Here is a 16,464-nt window from a genome sequence, read left to right as displayed (position 1 = left end):
CATCCATAATCATCGCCTCAATCTATTGATATGACTCACGTGTGCTTATGTATTAGAGAGAGAAAGTTATGAGTGCATTTATATACTGAACTAAACAATCAAACGTCTTTTTTTAGGAGGTTCAGGGTTGGGCTTATGCTGTTTCAATGGCGAAAAAAATAGTACATAAAAGTCTAAGCCATGTATTATGAAAACTGGAATTCAACAGAGGTATGTTTCGGTTCAAATATAAGAATGTTGATATTTCTATACCAGTGACTTCTCTGGGGGAAAACCTATGACATATGGTTACGTACGGCATATGGATTTCTGTTTTATCCTATTATTTTAAGAAACTGTTCTGCATTTATTCTAACTGTATATTTAGATTTTTGACATTATATTTTTACTGTTATAGTCTATTGTTGCTTTTCTACACTAGAAAAGGTTTCTTTTGGTTTTATTTATTATTGTGTATCCATGTTAATGCTGCTATATAGCAATTGTTGGTATCACTTTGTTTTGTAGTTTGATACAATTATCATTTGTTTGTTGTTTGCTTTGTATCTTTTATGTTTTCTGTGCTCGCTGCAAGCAAGTATTACATCCTCCCCTTCTCTTAGTTCTTAGTAGTAGAGACTTAATGCATTAAGCATCAGGTGTGTGTTACAGCACACACGCGTTGGATATAACCCTATGAGAGACTAGGTTAAGCTATTTAGAGGATCAGCTGAGCACTTAGCCATAACACTCTTTGACAAAGTTCCTACTAGAACAAAACGCATCAGAGTTGCGCTTATACATGTATACCTCCGTTTTTGTTTATTAAATTTGACTTTTTCATCAAGTTGCGTTTGGTAGCTTATTAATACCACTTAGCAGTGCACCGCCTTCCGACCATTTTTTCTTTATTCTAACTGTATGTTCTTATAATCTGTTTTCTGTAATCTAAGCACTGTATTTATATATATATATATATATATATATATATATATATATATTAAATAATTATTTAATAAGTAATGCTTTGGGGCTCTGAATCAACTGTTGCACGCTTTCTAGAGAGTATTTACAATTTTTTCTATAATAAACAGGGACTTGAGAGCCTGGCAGAAGTATACTAAGTTCACATTTTGCATACTACTCATGTGGTGGCAGCGGATAGATATGATTGCAATTGAGTAAGGGGTCAATATTAACTAATTGAAAGTACCTTGCGGAGGAGAAAGGTGAGTTGAGTAGTGTGCTCACTTGTGAGCTGTTCATGAAAGATGGTATATGGGGACGGATTGAGGGGAGATTGTTTATTTGAGGGACCTTTGCAAAAGTGAAAAGTGGGCCAGCTTGAGATCTGTGTATGAACCCTTGGCCCATATGTAGGCCACATGCTCATAGGTGTGACGTATGTGAAAGCAGGGATGTAAAATTAAGGGGTTAAATTGTTTTTAAGTATTGTGTGATTATATTTTGAGTCCCATACTCTTAGTGAGTGGGCGATTGTTGGGTAAATTGTTTCCGTGTTTCTGCCTGATCTTAGAGGATTCTATATCTACTGATCTAATGGTCCTAGGAAATACATACCGGTGAGATATGTTGACTAGTTTGTGCAGCCTTGAAATAAATCCAGAAGAAGGAGATTTGGCCACCCAAACTGGAGGGTCTAAAAATTATATTTATTTCATTCTTGCTTTTATATGGACAAATGTTTTTTCAACTTTTGTTGAAGTCTATCAATAACTCTGGGTCTGGTACAGGAATTGGGAGGGTGTGGGAGAGATAGGGGGTTACTCTATATTCGCCGAAACGACCAGGCCATTTTTCGCACCAAATTCTTCATTGAAGTCAACGACTAAAATGGCCCAATCGTCCACTTCGGCGCATATGGAAAAGTCCCATAGAGGTCTTGGGAGTAAGTTCATTTTAATTGAATAGATTTTACCATCATCTTTCTACTTTAAATAAATATTCATGCAAAAATAGACGTGGAAGTGTGATAGCACAATTTTTTTTAATCATTGTCAGTTTTAACAGCATAAAATTCTTTAGTTTTCTAAACTGTGGTCCAAGAGGAATTTTACACCATGATTAAGGACGTCTAGAATTTCTTATCAGTACTTTTTAAACCACTTTGACCACTGTGTAAAAACATTTATCACAGTGCCAGTCCTGCTAAAGATGACCATTGTCTATTAAATAGGACAAATGTAGTGTATTGATGCCCTTTTTAGATTTTTTTTTTCAACTTGTTTGATTGTTCCACAGCAAACAAATCCTTTGGAGATTGTTTGCAACCTTTGTTAAGCACATTTATCACGAAGACATTTGTTATTCATTCAAGCTGTTAGCTTAAGCTCTGTTCCTATATTTGCCAAGTAATTATGGTGCCATCATTAGTCAAACGGATAACTAGCTGACCGTCTTCAATCCTATGTTCCTTACAAGAAGAGATACTTACTCATTCTTTGCAAGATAGAAGACAATTACTTTAGAGGTAAAAACTTTCTAAAGAAGCTAATTACACAGATATGTTTTTTGTATTTACAAATTCAAAGTATATGCAAAGTATAGGATTATATGAAAAAAATCATTTTAGAAGATACCCCTTATTAAAAGAAGAGACTGCAATGCATCGTTTTTATTTTAAATTAAAAAACGTAAATAAAAAGTACCTATTGATATAATCTAACATTGGTGTACTAATTACTGTAAAATAGATATTTCTTCAGAACAGAAAAGTACTGGAGGTCTTCACAATACAATACGTGATGTGCAAACAAAATCAAATTTATGGGAACTTCTAAACATTAAGGGGCCTATGCTATAAACGTTCATGTATGTATGTCTTTATTTATATATAGCGCGATAAATGTACATAGCGCTCCACAGTAGTAATACACGTGCCAATCATATAAATAACAAATAACTACAAATAACAGATCATGGGAATAAGTAAGCCACTTATCAAGCATTTATCGGCCAAAATGCCTACTGCTATTCAGTAAGCCTCGGCAAGTGGGCGATAAAAGAATGAATCGCCAAATTTTTGGCCTTCAAAAAAAAAAAATCGCAGAGTAAGCGGTGATACTTGTGCAACCCCCGCTACCCACCCGGGATGCTTTACCACCCACCCCGGGACCACTATACCAACCCAGTACCCATTGATTGGCATAGTGGTACATCATACTCATATAATATGGGCATGATAAACCACTATAGCAGCCAATGGTCATCCTAATCAAAAAGCATGAAGGCCAAAAATACACAAGAATAAAATATATACACAAGCACCTAAACAACCCAACAATTAAAGAACTAAAAAGCCTAATAGTTAGCCACACCAATAACATTTATCTATCTCCAAAACAGTACTATAATAAAAAATCTGTTATTCCAAAACACAAGAATACAATTCAATAAACAACTAGCCAAGCAAACTATTCAAGAAATAACACCACTAGCCAAACAAGCAATTCAATACATAAAAGCACTAGACAATAAATCAATTAATTAATTTAAACCACTAGCCAACAAATCAATGAATTAATAAAACCCCTAGCCAACACATTAATTAAAACCAGTAGCCAACAAAATAATTAATAAAAAACGATAAACAATCGGAAAATGAAATAAAAACAACCTATCCAAATTACAAACAATTTAAGCCAAACAATAAACAGAAAAAGAAAAAACAGCAATTACTAGAAAAAAATCATTAGCCAAAAAATGCATTAGCTGTAACTGTATTTATCTGTACCCTAAACGGGCACAGATTAACACATTATCTGTCAATGGGCAATAAAAAACATTAAAAAAAAAATACAATAAAAAAACCTGAAAAATAAAATTACATACATTCAATATTTTTCTTACCTTTAGAAGCGTTGCCCCTCCGAATCCCGGTGTTTCTGCAAGCTCTCGTATTGCGACATCATCAATGTCAATCTGACACCATCCAACTTGAAGATCCGGAACAGGTAACAAAATTCTCTTTCTTTTATCTTTTAACACCTTCTTCTATCATTATTTCTTTAATTTCTTTAATTTTCTATCTTCTTTCTTCATCTGTCAATCCAAATCCATGGTAAGTCCCAATGGATGTTGTCTCATCATCTTCCTGTTAAATGAGGCGTCCAGTCCTTACATAGGTCCTGTGACATCACATTTTCAGGTCAGATGGTACAGCTTCAATCTGATTGGACGCTATATCATGTGCCCACCCCCTTTTTTTTTAAGGATGTGACGTCATCTTCATGGGGGTACATCACATCCTTAAAACCACATGGCTATATCACATGGTATTACAGCCAATGGGTTTGAAGACAATCATATTGGTTGCTGTACCATGTGAAAGGTTACATTAGTAAAAAAAGGATGTGACATCATCCATTTCAGTGATGTCACATCCTTTTGATTAGAGCTGTACCATCTGACCTGAAAATGTAACATCACAGGCGCTATATAAGGTCTGGACGCCTCATTTAACAGGAAGATGATGACGAGACAACATCCGTTGGAACTTACCATGGGGTTGGATTGACAGATGAAGAAAGACGACAGAAGATTAAAGAAAATAAAGAAATAATGACAGAAGAAGATAGAAGAAGTGATAGAAGATAAAAGAAAGAAGAATTTTGTAACCTGTTCCGGATCTTCAAGTTGGATGGTGTCAGATTGCCTTTGATGATGTCGCAGTACGAGAGCTTGCAGAAACGCCGGGATTTGCAGGGTCAACGCTTCTAAAGGTAAGAAAAATATTGAATGTATGTAATATTATTTTTCTTTTTTTTATTGTATTTTATTTAATTTTTAGGTTTTTCATTGCCCATTGACTGATAATGTGTTAATCTGTGCACGTTTAGGGTACAGATAAATACAGTTACAGCCAATGCATTTTTTGGCAAATGCTTTTTTTCTATTGATTGTTGTTTTTTCTTTTTCTTTTTATTGTTTGACTTAAATTGTTTGTAATTGGGATAGCTTGTTTTTATTTCATTTTCCAATTGTTTAGCCTTTTTAATTAATTCTTTATTTTGTGGTTGTATTAATTAATTGATTTGTTGTCTAGTGGTTTAAATTAATTAATTGATTTGTTGGCTAGTGCTTTTATGTATTGAATTGCTTGTTTGGCAACTGGTTTTATTTCTTGAATAGTTTGCTTGGCTAGGTGTTTATTTAATTGTATTCTTATGTTTTGGAATAACAGTTATTTTATTATTGTGCTGTTTTGGAGATAGATAAATGTTATTGATGTGGCTTACTATTAGGCTTTTTAGCTATTTTATTGTTAGGGTGTTTAGGTGCTTGTGTATATATTTTATTATTGTGTATTTTTGGCCTTCATGCTTTTTGATTAGGGTGACCATTGGCTGCTATAGTGGCTTATCATACCCCTATGCCAATCAAAGTGCACAGGGCTGGTTTAGTGGTACCAGGGTGGGTGGTTAGGCTTCCGGGTGATGGGGGTTAACCCCTTAATTATTATAGTGGTTATTAAGCGCTATGGTGATTAAGGGGTTAGATTGTATTTTTTCATGTATTCTTGCTGGCATCAGAGGACATGGACCTGGAGTATGCCAACGAGGATGTCCTTCATGATGGTAGGAGTAAGTAGAAAGGGTTACTACTTTATTTATGCTGGCTGGCTAATGTTTCTTTTATAATGGGCAAATGAGCTATTATCCATATCTGGATAATAGTTATTTTGCACATTACTGTACTGTCTGTGTGTGGGGGGGGGGTGTATTTATTTCAATGTATAGGAAAAAAAATATTTGGCCACAGGATTGGTACCACGTCCCAGCGGTGACCACCCTAGGGCCCACAGACACCCGCGGGGACCACCTGAGGACCCCGGAAACCCGCAGCCTCTGGTATCAATCATGTGGGGTTCGAGGAGGTGTGTATTAGTGTTGTTGGGTTTTTAATGTTTATTGTAAGAAGCAGCTGTTTTAATATAATGTAATACTAGTGTAGATGAGCAGGGGTCTCCGGAGCATATCTTTGTTGATTTGAGGTCCGGGGACCCGCTGCTTTCCGAGATACAGGCCCCATTACGGGGTTCCGGTATCTCCTATGCATTTAAATGTCCCACGTCACGTGACCGTGGGAATAAAATGCATATGAGATACCGGCACCCCATAACGGGGCCTGTATCTCGAGAAGCAGGGGGTCCCTGGACCTGAAATCAACGCTGTTCTGCTCCAAAGACCCCCTGCTCATCTACACTAGTATTCATTTTTTTATTAAAATACATTAATTTCGGGCGAGATTTGCACAGGTAGAGACGGCTCTCTCTGAGCAGCTCTCTCTGCAGCTGAAAGAAATTGCCGGGTAAGGCCTTTTGAGAGAGGCGATCATCACGTCGCGTCTATTCGCCCGGTTGGGAATTTTGCTCGCTCAAAAAAATGGCGATTTAAATGGCCCAGTGTTTTTTTTTTTATGAAGGCTACTAGCATGGGCCCCTAAGGCTGCGCTTATAGTGCTGCCGATGGCGACGGCGATACGATGGGTGACGTCACCCGTCACAGGTCGGCCGCATCGCGGGATTCCCACAATTTGATTTGTTCAAGGGCGGTCACGTGATGCGACGGCCCTTGAAAAATCAAATTTTGCCGGCGGCAGGTTTTCGCGACGGCTCCGTCGCTTGCACTATAAGCGCACGCGGCGGCGGCGGCGGCGGCAATGCATTTGTTTTCAGGCAAATTCGCGTCTGCGGCACTATACGCACGGCCTAAGATTGTATTTGGTATGAACTCAATGGCAGCGTTAGGGTGCCCTTTAACCTGCGGTGAGAGTACAGTGCAAAGTCATGTTGCATTGGTTCCTACTTACACAGTACTTCAGGTCTGATATGTTGGCGTTGACACCCGTTGACCTCTTCAGGTTCCCATCGTGTGACACAACGACATGCTCATCTTTTGTCAAGTGGCAGTCAAGCTCCAGCATGTCGGTCCCAAGGCTAATTGCACTGCAAGGCATGATGAATAGGCACGGTCAGTGGGATCAGCTACAGGCATTGTGAGCAGAGAGCGATAGTAAGGCCCCGAAACTGGCAGCCCAACCAAAATTATTCAATATTAACGCATATCCTACTGGATTCCCATATGTCTTTCCCTTAATGCTGCTTGGTAATGTCAAACCTTATCGTTTCTAAATGTGAGTGCTGTCGAAGTGTGACATTAAAGCAAAAGTTGAAAAACAATACCAACACAGCAGTAAAAATTTTCACTGGTGGATATCCGATGGCAGCACAGTGTCACTCGACCTTTGGCATTTGCTGTCATGTGATCACTCCAGGAGCGGTCACGTGACTGCCCCCACGCTCCGTTGATGTACAAGGGGACACCACTTCCGTTTAGATTGGAATGATGCTATTTCTGCCAGATCATCGCCTATAAAAAAAAAATTGCCATTGACATACCTGGTACATCAATAGGGCCTCTACCGTACAGGGATCCATGCTGTGCCAGGTACGTCATATGGGCATTGTAAAGTTTACAGAAGCAATCACCCAGGCAAGAGTTTTTAGCCAAGAGATATGCGGTTAATTCACCTGCAACTGGCAGGTGTCCCTTGAAAAGCAAGGTTAAATTCTGCGAGACCTCCTCCCCCCCCCCCCAAAAAAAAAATAATTAAGTCGCATTGAGTGTTGTTTTATGTATCATATAGAGGTGAGCTAGAAGCAGGGCTACACTGGAGCAGGAACGCACCGGAAGGCACTTACTTTAGCAGCCCCTCTGCCTACTTCTCCAGCCCCTACCTGGGGAACATGGGTGCAGAGTTTGTCAGTGACCTAGCCGGGGCAGAGTGGAGAGGGGTGTAAGAATAAAAATGGAGTGGGAAGTAAGAGTAAAAGCTGTTGGGGTGTAAGAGTAAAAGCGGTTGGGGGGGTATGAGTAAAAGCCGTGGGGGGGGGGTGAAAGAGTAAAAGCATGGGGGGGGTGGATGAGTAAAAACGGATGGGATTGTAAGAGTAAAAACGAAGGGGGGGGTGTAAGAGTAAAAATGGAGGGGTGGGAGTTGAGAACAAAAGAGGGAGATGAGAGAGAAAAAGAAGAATGAGGGAGGTGAGAGAAAGTAAGAGGAAGGAGGGAAGAAAGTAAGAGAAAGAGGAGAGAGGAAAGAGAGGGGTGAAGCGTGTGTGTGTACATATGTTGGGGAGAAGCAGGTGAGGAGGGGAGCATGTTGGGGAGTAGGTGAGGAGGGGAGCATGTGGGGGAGAAGCAGGTGAGGAGGGGAGCATGTGGGGGAGAAGCAGGTGAGGAGGGGAGTGTGTGGGAGAGAAGCAGGTGAGATGGGGAGCATGTGGGGGAGAAGCAGGTGAGGAGGGGAGCGTGTGGGGGAGAAGCAGGTGAGATGGAGAGCATGTGGGGGAGAAGCAGGTGAGATGGGGAGCATGTGGGGGGAAGCAAGTGAGAAGCTGGTGAGGAGGGGAGCATGTGGGAGAGAAGCAGGTGAGGAGAGGAACATGTGGAATTCTGAAATGTTCTGTTTATTGTGTTTACTTTATTGTATTAGAAAACTGAAAACAAGGACATCATTCAATTGCCATGTTTACAATTTTGATGTGAGGGGAAAAAAGAGAGTTCCTGCACTTTTTTTTTTTTTTTTTGGACTATAGCATTGGCTAGAGGGGTGTGTTCTGGTATTTGTTACTTTGGCTGATATATATAAAACCACACCCAAACACATAGAAACTATAAGGTTTAACATTACTTCATAATGGGAGAGCTTCCCAAGATGTGCCGAGCCAATGAAAACATTATTCGTCCCCTCAGTGCCCCCCTGGAGGACTAATGCAAATGCCCATTGGACTCGTAGAGGGGCCTACATTTACCTTACCTGTAACTTTACCATACCTTACCTGTAAAACTGAGGTAGAAAGAACTACTTCATCAGATTTATCAAAGAAAACAATCCCATTGAAAAATGGATACATTTGTTTGTTTTTTTTGTTTTTTACTGTTTTGCAGACAGGAGACTTGAAGGAAGTATACCCTGGGGTGATTTGTGACTTAAAAATAAAAATCAGACAAGTATCAGTTTTCAAAGTGTGAACATTTTTCATGGTTCTCGTTTACAATGGGGACTTGGAAGAGGTTGGAAGGGTTTGTGAATCTTGTTTGCTAAAACCCAACGATGAAGTCACCAGATTTATTAACGCTCCACAATATGTCTGTCACGTGACCAAAGCGAGAACGACAAGCCACACACGGGGGCAATAAAACCCACCCTGTTCCTGTCTGATATTTATGTTTTGAGAAAAGCAAATCAACCCCATATTCATTTGGTTTTTGATTCATTTGATTTTCATGCATTTTTTTAAAAGTGTTAGTAACTCCTGTATGTACAAAAGATTCTTTGATTTTAGATGAATTCCCTCTATTGATGTGAAGTACGATCATGTTTGCAGTATCCCCTAAATAGAGATGTCATGCCAAACTGTCTGAGAAATATCTTCCCTGCACGTTTGATGCCTTATCTGCTTCCCACTGAGAGCTGCATGTGTTATACGTTCCTTGGAATATGCAGTGTTCTGGAGTAAGTCTGAAAGAGTATTCAACTAGAAAACAAACAATTGCAATGCTAAGCAAGTTTTAACATGCTTAAGTGATTTCATTTTATTGCATGTGTAATTTGGATTTATAACCAGCCCCAGCAATGCTTTAGGAGAAACGGAACAAAATGTTTATTTTACGATCTCTCATGAGAGTTATTCAGAAACAATTGAAGTATTTTATATTCCCAATATTGTGTACCTGTGTTTGGCTTTGTGTCCCCAATAATATGCACTTGTGTGTCTCTCTGTGACCCCTATAATATGTTCCTGTGTGGGTCTCTGTGACCCCTATAATATGCACTTGTGTGTCTCTCTATGACCCCTATAATATGTTCCTGTGTGGGCCTCTGTGACCCCTATAATATGCACTTGTGTGTCTCTCTGTTACCCCTATAATATGTTCCTGTGTGGGTCTCTGTGACCCCTATAATATGTTCCTGTGTGGATCTCTGTATCCCCTATAATATGTTCCTGTGTGGGTCTCTGTGACCCCTATAATGTGTTCCTGTGTGGATCTCTGTATCCCCTATAACGTGTACTTATGTGGGACTGTATCCCCTATAATGTGGGTCTCTCTGTCCCCTACAATGTGTACCTGTGTGGATCTTTGTGTCCCCTTTAATGTGTACCTGTGTAGACCTCTGTGTCACCTATAATATGTACCTGTGTGAGTCTATGTGTCCCCTATATGTACCCATGTGGGTCTATCTATGCCCTATAATGCGTGTTTGCGTGGCTCTCTCTGGCCTCCCGTAAAGTGTGTTAGCCTAGGTCTCTGCCACTCATCTATGTGCCTATATCGTGTCTCTTGGCGTGTGTATCTCCACCAACGCTCCTTTTGGAGATGTATTTATTAATGTGTTCTGGCTACAAACAAGGGCTTTACTGGTGCAAACCACAACACTGGATTTGCCAAAGGAAATCTAGCTACTCCCCTTTCTGGGTTACTGTAGTATGGTGATTAGGCGATACTTTCTGAAGGGGAAAGTAAGTCCGGGTCCCGTCAAGCCGCATCTCAAAATAAGTATGAGTGACTTACTGGCTTGACCTGCAGTTACTCTGAAATACATTGGTGTTTATTGACAGTTGTCTAGGGGTCTTACAAAATCCTTAACCAGCCTTTATGTCTACAGTATCTGATCCTCCTGCACGCCGTTCTTTAACCCCTTGAGTGACAGAGGCGGGCCATGGCCCCTCCGGTAAACCGCTGTCACATGACCACTCGAGAGTGGTCACATGACCATGACACCCCTTAACCCAGAAATAGAAAAGGCGTCCTTCTCTACTGTTTCCCTTCACTGCAGATCGTGTCCTACCCTCCATGAGAACGAAGGATGCAATCTAACCTAAAAAACAAGCGCTCCTTTGGCATGAAGTAGACACTACATCATATGGCCCCCGGCTTACAGAGGCCTTGCGCTCTTCTCAACAACATTTTAAAGATTGCCAGGGAAGAGCACAGAGCCTCTGTAAGTACCACTTACCTTCTCTCTGGAGCTGGCATCGCCTCCTGCAATCGCGACAACACAACGTCACATGACGCCTCGGCGTCATATCGCCGTGACGTCACATGATGTCGCGCCACCATTACAACGTGATGTCACATGTCGCCATGACAACATGACGTCACATGACACCACATCGCCATAACACCGCATTGTAGCAGAAGAAGATGCCGTTCTGGAGAAGGTAAAAGGCGCCGCCAAAACCCCACTGCACCGAGCCCCGCAAAGCTCCCAGCCGGCCCTGGCCTCCTGGAGTGCCAGACCCCATGATATAGTGATGTCTTGGGGCACCCAAAGGGTTAAACATGTGAATGCAGAAGTATAACTAGTTTTAAAGATACCATCCGTTAAAACCATCAGTTTTATTAATGCAAGCAAGGTTCAGTTGCAAAGACGCAATACGGATGAATCACCATATATAACATGTCACATTTCCCCATAAAAGCAACATCAGCAAAGCGGTTTAAAACCAATAACCATTTATTATGAAGGCAGCAAAGCCTCTCCCCCAGAGGGCTATACGAGTTTAACTTACATAATGTTCGTATTTTTCTCACTGAGCATGTAAAAACCAAATGTTAATCGCTAGCGTCTGAGGTTACCATAGTAACCTTTAGACTGCACTGGTCTTTGGGGGAGCTTAATTTTAATCTCCCAGGCACTTAATATTTCAAACGCTTGTAAATCCTGAACATAACATCCGATTTAAGACATAAAAACAGCTTTTTAAGAGATCCCTTGAAGTAAAAAAAAAAAAAAAATACATGCAAAAAACAAATGTCGATCACTGCTGACTGTTGCTTTAAGTGGAATTTAACAAGCGGAGTAAACCTTGAATTTACCAGTCCTTATAGGTCAGTAATATTAAATAAATAATAATCCTGGTGTGAGGAAAATAAAATAAGAATGTGTTGAACTCAGTGGCATGTGGTACGGGCACCGATGTAGTTCAAATCCTATTTGTAATTCCCTTGGATATGTCTTTGTAATCATTTCGAGCAATACTTCCACAATGGCTGCAACAACTGTTATCGAATATGCCCTGTTAATAGATGCCGGATTGGCACAAGTCCTGGTTAAGATGTTTGTAGGTCCCCTTGGAAAACCAGAATTGCAATCTCAGCATAATATGGAGTCAGGTTGGCAACAGTGGAGACACATGATGAAATTGATGGTCTATGCATCAATTTTGCTCCTAGATTGCCTTAATGCATCATCCTTCAAACCACTGAGTGTCTCAGAGACCTCCACAGCGGGTTGAGGGCTCCTTTGGCAATGAAGGAATCCCCCTCCATTATCTAGAAGAAAACAGCAACATCATTTCCACATGTCCATCAGGGGGACATTATTGTTTTCTGAAGTTGGATTAATTAAACAATATTAACTGAGCCCAGGTAAGAAAAGTATCATTCGTACAGGGAAAGTTTTTCCTTACTTAGGAATCAGCCAATAACAAAAGCAGTTCACATGGCATATTCTGCAGAATTCGTCTTTGTGATGTTGAGACTAACCACCAAGAAACAATATTAATTAGGAGCTTAGAAAACAAGGAAGTGTTTTAAGGAGTTGGGATTATTTTCACTAGAGGCTTAGTAAGGATGTGATTATGGCCCAGAAAAATAATATAAAGGGCTCGGGCTTAGAGAGGAGCTCATGAGTTATTGCACTACTCAGATATTAAAACAAGACTAAATGATGCACAACTGACCAAGTAAATTCATATTTAAAAAAAACAAAAAAAGGGGGGGGGTTTGAGGGATTTCCCCCCAGAACAGGGGTCGGCAACCTGCGGCAGCGCATGCAGCTCTTTCCGCTCCTACTTGCGGCTCCGACCCCCAGCTGCTGCCTCTTTCCCTCACTATCCTGGCGGTGGCTGCGGGGGGGGGGGGGGGCGGCCGGTGCTGGTCGAGCCTCTTGCTGCCACCGGACCCAGCATCTCCCCAGATGCTTGCCTGCCTCTCTCCTGTACTGTCCCACGCCAGGGTCTCATGACGGTGCGCGCTGGTAGTGAGTGTCGCAACTTCCGTCGTGGGCCGACGTCACAGAGCTCGGCATGGGACATGAGAGAGGCAGGGCAGCAGCTGGGGAGACGTTGGGCCTAGCGGCACCAAGAGGCCCGAGCAACGCCAGCCAGCCCCCTCCCTCCCCCTCCCCCTCCCCCCCACAGCTACCGGCAGGACAGTGAGGGATAGGAGCCCAATGTAAGTGTATATGTGTATGTATATATATGTGTGTCTGTATTTGGGGGGGGTAGTGTGGTTGCGTGTATTTGGGGGGGGGGGTCGTGTAGGTGTTTTTTTGGGGTGGTGTATGTATTGTGTGTTTGTAAATGACACTGTTTTGCACAGAAAAACAATAAAAGAAAACTAAATAAAGGGACTGGTTATTGTGAGATGCATTTTATTCCGGGGAAAGAATGTTATTCCCCCACACATTTTGCCGAATGTTAATGCTTATACTGTATATAGCTATTAGTGTGTGTACAGTATACGTATGTGTTTGTGGCAGTGTAATATTCATGCATGTGTTGCGGCTCTCTGAATATTTTGCAGAAAGACATTTTTTTTTAAATGGCTCTTTTTCCTTGAGAGGTTGCACAGGAAACAGTGACTGAAAACTAAGCAATGGGATTAGATTACAGTTTAATTAAATGGGGTCCTAGAAAACAGTCCTACATATTACTATATGGGAGTCGGAAAGTTTTGTTCAAGCTAGTGAAGCCCTCCAACCCTCTTGAACAAAATAATGCTACAGTACAAAACAAAACCCAGTATAAATACAATAATACTATATCTTTACAAATGTAAAATTTATTCTCCGTAAAGAATTTAAACCCCAAAACTCTGTTTGGGACAGATTCAGTAATTACAGCTGCTGACACTACTTTTTGCTCCTAATACTTTCTATCCCCCTCCAACAGAGTAACCCCCCCACTGTGGAGGATTCTCGTATTGGTTATAAAGCGTAGTAACAAGTAACGATGTTGGAGGTGTCTCAGTTCACAAACGTTTTTTGCAGATTATCCACGAAATTATTAAAGTCGCGAAAGCATCATTTTTTATTTTCTTTGCTACAGCAGTAACAGAGGTTAATGCTCACATTAAATTAATGCAACGTGTTAACTCTACTGCGATATTAATATTAATTGCAAGAAGTAACACAGTTGCATTGAAAACAATAGGAATACGTTATTTCTCAATATTAACAGCGTTATTTCTTAACATTAACGGGAATAATAACACTTGCTACATCCAGGGTTGCCACCTTCTACTGAAGGCCAACCCGGAGACAAAATGTAAAAATTTTGCGTTTGCCGTCGCCGGCGTCTCCCTGGCATATTCTGGCATGTCCCGCATAACCCGTCAATATGGCCGTGCGGCGTCACATGGCGCAGCATTACCATGACAATGGGACGCCAAGTGACGTCATGTCGTCACACGGCGTCAAGTTGCCTTAATGGGACGCCCTATGGCGCCGAGACGTCACGTGGCGTGGTGTTCCGTTGTCATGGCAATGGGCGTCACGTGATGCTGTGATGTTAAGTTGCGTTCCCATTGACATGGCAACGCGGTGCCATTTGACGCTCCACGTTCATATCGAGGGGAATATTCCGACTACGAGGACGCCGGGAGACGCTGCCGCCGAATGCCAACACCCGGACATTTACTAGGTAAACCCGGAGCCTGGAGATCCGTGGTCAAAACCTGTAGTCTCCGGGTCAAACATAGAGTGGTGGCAACCCTGGCTACATCTGTACGTGTTTGCAGATTTTATGAAATTCCTACATGCATTCACAAAAGCCTCCTGAAACCCCCACAAATGGAACTCCTACAGTGCAGCTTCATTTATGGTCTCGGTAAAATATACTTTGTGAGTGACACAGGCCGTGTTTTTTATTATCATTTTTTTTAAAGGTTGCTACAACTTTTTGGGGTGAATTTTCAATAATCGCCAAATTTTACATTTTACACACATCTCTAGTAAATGTTCACATCCATCTAGAGCAGGGGTGGCAAACTCCAGGCCTCCAGAGCCACCAACAGGTCAGGTTTTAGGGATATCCCTGCTTCAAGTAGGGTTGCCAGGTGTCCGGTATTGAACCGGACTGTCCTGTATTTGGACACTCTGTCCAGTAAAAAATGAGCGGTAAAACTGGACATGTATGTGACTGATATTACCTCTTTGTGTATACACTAGTGACCTGACCAGCTTGGGGCCGCAGGGATTTGCCCCGAGCAGGGAGAGAGCAGGGCGGTTGCTACGGGGTTGCGCAGTTTCCCCTATCCTGATAGGCTGCATTACCCAGCAGCAGCCAATCAGGAGGCGGTGTAAGGAACCTGGGGTTACGGCCAATGTGACGGAAATAGCATGGAGCAGAGAGAGGGAAGGCTGGGTGTGTGTTTCTGTGGTTGTCCTGTAGGGGGGGGGGGGAGAGAGAAAATCAGAGGGATGGGGGGAGGGGGGGAAATGAGAGAGGTTTGGGGGGGGTGAAAATGAGAGGGAGGGATAGGGAAAATGAGATGGAGGGGTGGGAGATGATGAGTGGAGGGTGGTGAGAGGATGATGGGAGGGGAGGACGCTTTAAAAAAAAATACGTAACGGTCAGATCATTTATAAATAACAAACCTCCCCACTGACTTTTCTCGAGTGCGTCGCACCATTCCCTACCGTGTCCAGTATTTTTGGAGAAGCCACCTGGCAACTCTATGCACAGGTTGCTCTGTCATTCAGATTTGGTTGAGATCCAAAGCAGTTTTTTTTTTTTTTAAGAAGATCGCATTTAAATATACCCTGCAAAAAATGTTTATACTTCAATACTTTCCCAAAACAGAATATTACTGGGAAATTCCACAACGAAATGTATGATCGGGATGCAAACCAAATGCAATCTGCCTATAAATATGTAAACAAAGGAATCCATTTGGCTAGTCTAGTCTGGGAAATAGGACTGTCCTAAAGAGATTGCATCGCAATATAAAAATGTACAATACTGATGCAGCCACCAGTATTAGAACACTTACCTGGGAAATTCTGGGAGAATTCTGGGGCAGTCTCACAGTAAATGCCTCAACATTGTCTGAACATTTCTGTGAGATTCATAATGACCCATCGGACCAAACTGAATGGGACTGCAGGGACCCCCGCTGTGTTAATCCGATGGGCCATTAAGAATCTCACAGAAATGTTGCTGGCATTTACTGTGAGGCTGCCTCAGAATTCTCCCAGGCAAGGGTTCTAATACTCGTGGCTGCATCTGTACGTTCACTTCAAATTTAAAAGGTGAACGGCATCTGATTACTGTCAGTTCTCCTGTGTCCGGAGCTTCTGATTCATGGGAGCACAAACTCCACATTCTCAGGTGTCTCCTGTTCTATTTATTTGGCAGATTGACAGGGATTGCAAACGGCGCCAACTGAAGAC

At 41.7% G+C, this 16,464-nt stretch overlaps 1 protein-coding gene across 1 annotated transcript in view; it reads right to left on the bottom strand.

Annotated features, from left to right (window-relative positions):
- Positions 1–16,464, bottom strand: part of GDPD1 (glycerophosphodiester phosphodiesterase domain containing 1) — a 78,004-nt gene that overhangs the window by 35,688 nt on the left and 25,852 nt on the right. The window contains exon 3 of the mRNA XM_075589380.1: positions 6,811–6,946. Coding sequence (XP_075445495.1) covers positions 6,811–6,946 — 136 coding nt within the window. The remainder of the gene's footprint in view (positions 1–6,810; positions 6,947–16,464) is intronic.

This window comes from Ascaphus truei, chromosome 3 (assembly GCF_040206685.1).
Source record: "Ascaphus truei isolate aAscTru1 chromosome 3, aAscTru1.hap1, whole genome shotgun sequence".
Classification (NCBI taxonomy): Eukaryota; Metazoa; Chordata; class Amphibia; order Anura; family Ascaphidae; genus Ascaphus; species Ascaphus truei.
This window is presented reverse-complemented; position numbering and strand designations above follow the sequence as displayed.